A 9,116-nucleotide genomic window follows, 5' to 3' on the forward strand; every position below is an offset into this window, starting at 1 on the left:
AGTAGAGGATAGACTCAAGTAGGGAGGGACTTGAGGCAAGCAAAACAAACAACAGGCTATTGCAACAGTGCAGGTGTGAGGCAACCAGGGCATGTACCAAAGTAGTGGCAATGTCAGAGAAGAGAAGGGGGTACATGCAAAAGATGTTAACAAAGGTAAAATTAACAGGCCTCATTAACATACTGAACTGGACAGAACAGCTAGCATTTATTCATCTCCTTATGGAATGAGATTAGCTAGCTGTCCTCAATGAGTTTAAAGTAACCAGACTCAAATTCCAGACTGGTGAGTTCGATTTGTTTTGCTTGGCTTGAAGATGGAATTTGCTTGGCTCGAAGAAGGAATCTGCTTGGCCCAAAGGTAGACTAAGGCATCAGGCATGGAAAATTTAGTGATCTAAAAGCAGAAGGTCTGCCTCAGCAGGTTCTTTCACTAAAACCTCAGAATTCTGGGATTCATTTCTTATGCCATTCTCTATACCTAGAAAACCTCCCTCCACAACTGCAACTAGGGAAATCATTCTCATCTTTTAATACCCAGTTCATTCAATACCTTCTTCTTGAATCCCATTCTAATCCCAAGCTAGAAATAATTTCCCCCTCCCTCAGTTCTCAAACAGCATGATTAAAAAATATCAGAGTTGGAAAAAATATCAAAAGAATAAGAATCTCTTCTATAACATGGCCTTCTATTAAAAGACAGTTACTATGTCCTGAAATAATCCCTTCCACTCTAACAACTCAAATCGTTGGGAAGATTTGTTGTGACATCAAACCTAAATCTCTCAGTAAATAGTGTGTTGTGGCTAAAACTGCCAATGGGAGAGACACAAACAAATTTCTTAATAATCACTTCTTAAATATATTAGCCATTTCTCAGTCTGTAGGCCCATGATAGCATAACTTCCTCCTTTTTGTCCAGGCCTGCAATTTCACCTGTGTAGGAAACCCTCAGTAAGTAATGAATAAAAAAGCATGTTTAAGTGCCTCCTACGTGTGAAGCGCTGACATTACAAACTTTACAAGTGGTCAGGAAGGGATTAGGCATTGGCAGTAAAGTTGGACGGGAGTGTGAGGAAAGAAGTCGAGTACCCCTGCACACTGGCAGCTGTCTTTGATGATGTTCTGGGTATCTTATGGAATCTAAATGGCAGGGACAGGCAGGAGGTAGAGCATTTGCGTGCCCTACTGGCAAATTCTCTCCATAGGGGCTTTTAATTGTAGTATCATAAGCCCCTTTGGAAAGGCACTGAAGTCTATGCATGTTTTCTCAGAAAAATTTTATTTATTTATTTATTTATTTTTAGGCAATTGGGGTTAAGTGACTTGCCCAGAGTCACACAGCTAGTAAGTGTTAAGTGTTTGGTCTGAGGTCGGATTTGAACTCAGGTCCTCCTGATATCAGGGTTGGTACTCTATCCACTGTGCCACCTAGCTGCCCCTAGAAAAATGTTTTTAAACACAAAGGATAAAATACATAGGATTACAAAGAAAAACAATCATATTAAAATGATTATCAATTTTTTTTTTTAAGAAACAAGTTCAGAGACGCTAGGTGGCGCAGTGGATAGAGCACTGGTCCTGGAGTCAGGAGGACCTGAGTTCAAATGTGACCTCACACATTTGACACTTACTAGCTTTGTGACCCTAGGTAAGTCACTTAACCCCACTGCCTAGCCAAAATAAAAAAACAAAACAAAAAAAAACAAAAAAAAAAGAAAAAATTCAGAGATCCTGGTCTAGGAAACCCTGTTCTATACCAATGCAAATAAGCATCTGTTATCCAATTTATAGCTTTGGGATATTGAAGGATTAAGAGGCTCGCCCAGGCGTCACATGGTCAGTTACATCAAAGGTAAGACATGAAACTAGGTCTTCCTCACTCGGAGATGAACTCTCCATCTTTTTATCATTTTGCTTTCTCACAAAAAATATAAATGATTTATGTATATTCAAAATAATTTTGAAAATTATCTTTACATATAATTGGAAAAAATAAAATACTATTAAAAATAATTTTGATAACAAAACTAAAGCAGGAAACTCACTTTGAATTTTAAGCACTTATGGTGGCAGAGTAAAGTGAAATTTCCATTGGGATAAGAATCAGGATACTCTTCCAGCCCCAGCTTTACCTCTACTAGCTCTGTGACCTTGAACAAGTTTTCACACCTCTGGGCTTTAATTTCCTAACTGGAAAATGAAGTAAGGGGGAATGAGAGATCTTATTATAGGACAATCTTACCTGATTTTCTTGTAGCCTGATCTTCTGGTTGTAAATGGTCGTCTGGTTGTCCAGGTAAGACTGATTTTGCTGAGGCAGATTTTTCCTTAAGTCCTGCATTTTTCATTCATAAAGTTAACTTTGGCTTTTTGTGCAAATGGAAAACTTTATTCAAATACATATGAGACCAGGAAAAAGATCATAGTCACAAACATTTCCAATACATTGTTTAGAGACTATGTGGAAAGGTTTCTAAGAGTTATTATTTTCACCTAGAAAATGTATAATTTTAAATTAAAACTCCAGTAGGAAAAAAATTCTTAAATGTGTACCTTTTCACTAATTAAAATTACATTTAGGCTGTCCAAAAAAAAATTCTATTCAAAATAACAATTTTATCTAGCTACTATCAACACTGTGCAGTATTTCCCATACAAATAAATTTTAAAAGATTAATTTCTAAACACTTTTAAATGGGGACATATGTTCAAGTTCAAATTTTACATGTTATATTGTGAATTTTTTTCTGTTTTTATATTGTTATACACTGAAAATTGAAGTGCAAAATACAATCATACTATTCTCTCATTCCTTAAACTACCTACAAAGCGTGTTACTATAGTAACATTAAGCATTAATGTGTATCTAATGTCTGAAAAAAATAGCAATTTTATTTTCAACTCCCTTTTTCAATTACAGAAAATCATAGATGTAGTAATTAAATATGAAGAATAATCCAACTAAAATACCAATGAAAACAAATCATAGAAAACCTGTAAATGTTTTAAAAACAAAAATATATCATGCATAGATTATTTATTGCTCTTAAACCACCAATTTTAAGTCTGATAAATATATTTGTAAACAAGATTATCAGCATCAAGTTTGAAAAAAAAAATATTTTAACCTAATACTGCAACAATGTATTTTTTTAATCAGTGAAGAAAATTTCAGTGGTACAAATACTAATTCATAAGTACCACCACTTTGCCTTGCTTTACTATGTATATTTACTACAAAGGTTATGGTGTTTGTTGTGTGGGAGGAGAGGTCAAGAAGGAGGATGAGGAAGAGATACAGTCCCAGCCCCCCTTGACTTCCTAAAATGGGAAGGAAGGACAGAAGAAATCACAAATAGTACAATTTTGAAAGTGACATGTTGGACTGATTGGATATTGAAAATGTTAAGTCCTACATAATTGCTTCACAATTTTACACACAAATTCTGCATTTCTGTTTTGCAATTTTTGGGGAAATGTTCGATTTATCTGGTGGTTTTTCTTTAGTGTAGCATTTTTTTTTTAAAAAAGAATATGGAGAAAGAAAGAAGGAAAAACAGAGTTACAGATGGCTCAACATCTGATGGTTGCTGTGGAAGGGCATAAAAAACTTCAGGTTCCCTATTACTGTGTAGCTTATCTCCCTAGTTAGGATAGTCCATTCTACATTCTAGTTCATTATAGTATTTCCCCATGGAATCCCAGGCCCTTCTCAATTTGGGAAAAAGGAAAAATACATGTTTTACACACATACACATACACACACACTCACACACTTCCTTTCAGCATTTATTATTAATATAGTACCATACAGTATTCACAAAGGCTTCATAAGCAACTCTAAAAAAATTAAACAAAAAGTTTCTATTAATTTCTGGTTTCCTTTATTCTCTAGAATTTTTGTTTTGTTTCAATTATTTTCTTTATTGTTCCTTCTTCCGTGTCTGTCCTCACAGAGTAATATATATAACTATTCATACTTCATTTATTCCTTCATTCATTCTTCCCTTCTTACTTCACCACACCACATACCTTGAAAAGCTATGAAGAGTTTGATAAAGGCACGGAAAGCCTTTATCAAAGAAGGAATTCCTCCTATTTCAATATAACTACTTTACCCCTAACCAAAACCAAACCTAAGTAAATGGAGTCACCATTATTTTCTGGTCATGGAGTCTTCCTCCACTTCTATGTATTTTTCTAATTAACAAATAGATTCCAATTGGACATAGCAAGTGGCAACAAATCCCATATTACTTTAGTGTATAAGGATATAGAACCTTCCCCAGTGGACCCAATCCCTCCCCCCTTTCAATAATCCATGCTTCTAGCTCTATGCTGTTAATGGACAGCCAATAATCCTAACTCTATGTAGTTAATGAGATGAGAATGAGAACACTAATGCCAAAACCTTTTCAATTAGGTGAAGAAAGTATAACAGAGCAATATGCTAAAAGCTACAACAGAGGAAGCCAATATAAACCATAATCTATGTGAGGCAAAGGATTTTTCAGTGCTCTCTAAACTATCATGGTGGAGGCAGGGTTGGGTAAGATTTCCTGCGAGTACACAGCGAACAACAGTTTCAGAATTCTACCTTAATATCGATTGCTAAGGCACCACCCAAACCCTTTTACTAAGGGACCTTTGGATGAAGAAAGATTTTGGAGTTGGAAGACATGTTAAATGTTCCTTAATCAGTAGTTTCTACATTTACTGGAAACAATGTTGTGCTAAAGTGAGTTGTACCTATAATGTTGTTTTTCCAGTCGTGTCTGGCTCTTCATGACTCCACTTGGGGTTTTCTTGGCAAAGATATTGGAGTGATCTGCTATTTCCTATTCCAGGTCATTTTACAGACAAGGAAACTGAGGTAAACAAGGTTAAATGACTTGCCCAGGATCACATAGCTAGTAAGTTTCTGAGTCCGGATTTGAACTCATGAAGATTAGTCTTCTTTGATTTCAATCCTACTGCTCTATCCACTGCACCACCTAGCTGTACCTACCATACCAGCCCACAATTTCACCTCAGAAACATCCTACAAATCAGGACTTCATCTATTGTTTTGCTGATTGCCTAGAACCAGGAATCTGCAAAGTACACCTAAAGGTCAAATCCTGCCGTTGGCCTGTTTTTGTAAAGTCCCGACAGCTAAGAATGGCTTTTACTTTTTTTGTTGTATGTGTGTTGTTTTTTTGGGGGGGGGGGAGGGCTAGGCAATGGGGTTAAGTGACTTGCCCAGGGTCACACAGCTAGTGTTATGTGTCTGAAGCTGGATTTGAACTCAGGTCCTCCTGACTTCAGGGCCGGTGCTCTATTCACCGTGACACCTAGCTGCCCCCCATTTAATTTTTTTTAAATAGTATATAACACAGGCAGAAAAAAAAAAGGATAAGACATAACAAAATTAAACAATAGCTCAGTATTCTAAATAGTAGGGGATCACTGGGATATCCTATTCAAGAATATTCTTCTGCCTCCCAAGTTACCTATAAACCTGGAACACATGGAAGTAATTTGAATTGAGATTCCTGGTTCTCCTATGTGTCAAATACACGAGAGAATTAAAAAGGAGAGACGGGAGGGATGAAGGTAGACAAGAGGGGAATGGGGTCACTCCACAAAATGGAGACTCTACGAGGAGCTCAACAACTGGAGGAGGGGCCAGGCCTTACAGAAAGATAGTACATATTGGGAAGGTTGCAGGGTGATTATTCACCTGGGTATTCCAGAGTGAGTAGGCCCAAGACACTGAAGGAAGTTCCAGGATGAGACCGCATAGTTTAGAAGTCCTAAAGCTAGAAACGGGGCCAAGAAAGGAATAAAACACAAGAAAATGACTATAGATCATAATTCTTATAGATACAGAGACATCCAAAAATTCAATCAAGGAGAGAATAATTCTATAAAAACTACAAAAGCAGAGACTCAAAAGAAAAAGTTAATCTCCCTAAGGATTATATGAATACCCAGAAAAGAAAAAATGAAAAATGAAGTTAAGGAAATAATTGTAAGGGGAATAAACAGCTTAGAAAATATATGATTTACCTTTCTGAAAATTACAATAGACTAAAAAGAAATAAATGACTTCGTGAGATAAGAAATATTATTACACAATCAAAGGACTGGAAAAATTAGAAGAAAATATAAGTCTGGCATAAAAAAATCACTGACCCTGAAAACAAATCAACGAAAAATAACTTAAGAATCATTAGACTGCTTTAAAAAGCCATGATTTTTTTTTAAAGTCCTAACACTATATCAAGAAATCATGAATGAAAATTGCCAAGATCAATTAGAATCAGAGATCAAAGTGGAGACACAAAGAATCCCTCTTGAAGGAAACATCAAAAGTAAAAGTCCCAGGAATTTCATAACCAAAATCCACATCAAAGGAAAAAATATTCTGCAGAGAGAAAGAAAACAGTTAAGTTAGCAAGAAACTACAGTCAGAACCATACAAGACTTGGCAACATCTACGATAAATGAGATGTTGGAATTCAATACTCCAAAAAGTAAAAGATATAGGCTTACAGTTAAGAATAACATACCCAATAAAGCCAAGTACAATCTGATCAGGATTGGGGTGGATGGAAGGAAATAAACCTTTAATGCAATAGAGGACTTTCAAGCATTCCTGATAAAAAGATGAGAGCTGCCTGGAAACTTTGGAAATATAACTACAAAATCAAGCAAAACTTTGAAAGATAAATTTATTGGAATGAGAAGGATATAGCACTACAATAACAGAAGAAACATGTCCCTTCAGAATTGCAGTGTCTTCAAAAAGTATCGAGGAAGGAAAAAAAAAAAAAACAACAGGAGACCTAGTGATGGATTAGTTCTTTTCTGAGCATTTTAATAGGAGAAAGAAAAGGAATAGTAAAGGGAACACACTACTGTAGAAAGCAGGAAGTAGGAAAGAGACGTACACTTTTGGATAAGGTGACTGTCTAGATGTAACTAAGCTTGTTACACAGAATTTTCTTTTCTGTTTGAACTGAGTAAGTTGGAGTTTACAGGATATAGAAACAGTTACATCAAGGAGGAAGGGGAGAAGAAAAGTAAGAGCCAGTAAAACATTTTTTAAACATTTTTTGTAATTTTTTTTTTTTAGGCAGTTGGGATTAAGTGACTTGCCCAGGGTCACACAGCTAGTACGTATCAAGTATTTGGTCTGAGGCTGGATTTGAACTCAGGTCCTCCTGACTTCATGGCCAGTGCTCTATCCACTGTGCCACTTAGCTGCCCCTAAACATTTTTTTAAAATACATAACTGAGAAGAAAATTCAGAATGAAGCACAGACAAGCATGACTTTTTAAAAGAAACATGTTGAATTTATTATATACTTTTTTAAAAAAAGTACGCAATATAGAACAGTGCTTCATAATTTCATATACAATTCTCTTTTTGTATTATGCTGTGTACATAGAAATGTTCATTTGGATTTTCTCTTTAATGTGTATATGAGTTCAGAATAAAAAAAAATTAAACAATGTTTATCCCTCATTTCACCACACTCAAATTTTTAGCCTTTCAGATAAATTTTCAGAGAAAGCTTTGTTGTTGTTTAGTCAACTAATCATGTCAGAGTTTTTGTAACCCCATTTTGGGGTTTTCTCCAGTTCACTGCACAGATGAGGAAACCAATGCAAACTGGGTGGTCACACAGATAGTAAATGTCTGCTGGATTTGGACTCAGGTCCTCCTGGCTCCATGCCCAGCATTCTATCCACTGTGCCCCCTAGCACCTCTTCAGAGAAAGCCATGTGGCTCTAATAAAAAGCACTCTGGCTCTAGAGTCAGAGGACATGAGTTCAAATGCAAGATTATTAACTGTGTGTCCCTGGGGAAGTCCCTTTTATTCCCTAAGATTTCAATTTCCTTATCTAAAAATTGAGAGGGTCAGACTAGCTCAGGTCTATGAGATCTTTTTTAATGATACAATAAGTATGAAATTCCTTAAAATGTCTTCAATTTGTTTTATAAAATAATTTAAAATAAAATGCCTTCACTCATTTTCTAAAATAATTTATTTGCATATCTAGTTTACAAGTCTTCATATTTTTATCTTCTTTAGTATTCTCAGATTCTTTACATTTCTGTTATATTTTTGTTATAAATGGAAGGAACTGATAAAGCACACTAAAAACATGATACATTAACCATTTCAAATTTAATACATGATTATCTTGGCAAAACACTTCTTTGCATTCCTTTTTTAGTGTTGTTTTTTTTTAAATCGATAATTGCATAATTCACAGGAATTAAACCACATAGTACATTATATGCTTTTTTTTTTTTCACCATAAGCAGCAGTACACTAAATAATAGTGATGATGATTATGAGTCCAGGGAGTTAAGAGTCAGGAACTGCAGGACTGTACCTAAAAGCTATGGGAATAACATTCTGGAAAGGCCAGTGCACTAAAATGTAGCTGTAATTCATTTAAAAGGAGTAAAACTTTACATTCCCTTTAAGTCTATAATAGAAAGTTGACTTGATTTTTTTTTTTTTTTAACCATGCAACTTAAGAGTTCAATAGGTATGAAGTACATGCTGCCCTTCCTGGTTTCAACTCAAAGATTTCAGCTCCCTTCCAGGACAATCTAACTCACCACCAAAGCTAACTCAAGCCTTGATTTAGTCTACCTCTCAGCCCTCCTCTCCTCTCAGATTGAAAGACGAGAGGGTGGAGCACCAAACTCCTCCCAATGCTTTCCTTTATAGAGGGCAGAAAGTAGACTTAAGCTCACTCCACTTTGCATCTGCTGCTGGGCCTGGTTTCAATTCCACAGAACAAGACTACTTTGTATCCTTCCCGCTCTCCCTTTCCTGCCTTCTTCTGTGTGCAGTCTCTCCCTGGAGACTGTAAGCGCCCTGAGGGCAGGTCTTTCTATTACCTGTATCATCAGGACTTAGCACAGTATCTAGCACATTGGAGGTACTGAAATATTTACTGGAATGAAAAGCAGCCTAATAAGCCACCTTCCCAGTTGGGAAAGCAGACAGACCTTTTCAAACATTACTACAGAGGAAGAAAAGAGTAGGATTTCATTACACTTACAGAGCTTACTCCAAGAGTTGAAGGATTTCTGGTGTGTGTGTG

General features: G+C 35.9%; 1 protein-coding gene across 3 annotated transcripts in view; it reads right to left on the reverse strand.

Annotated features, from left to right (window-relative positions):
- The window catches only part of LOC114054231 (aspartyl/asparaginyl beta-hydroxylase-like), a 151,422-nt gene that overhangs the window by 58,807 nt on the left and 83,499 nt on the right, over positions 1–9,116 (reverse strand). For all 3 annotated transcript variants that reach the window (XM_027877408.1, XM_027877409.1, XM_027877412.1), the window contains exon 5: positions 2,245–2,337. In XM_027877408.1, the coding sequence (XP_027733209.1) occupies positions 2,245–2,337 (93 nt within the window). The remainder of the gene's footprint in view (positions 1–2,244; positions 2,338–9,116) is intronic.

Source organism: Vombatus ursinus, unplaced genomic scaffold (genome assembly GCF_900497805.2).
Source record: "Vombatus ursinus unplaced genomic scaffold, bare-nosed wombat genome assembly UNPS02014812.1, whole genome shotgun sequence".
In the NCBI taxonomy this organism is placed as follows: Eukaryota; Metazoa; Chordata; class Mammalia; order Diprotodontia; family Vombatidae; genus Vombatus; species Vombatus ursinus.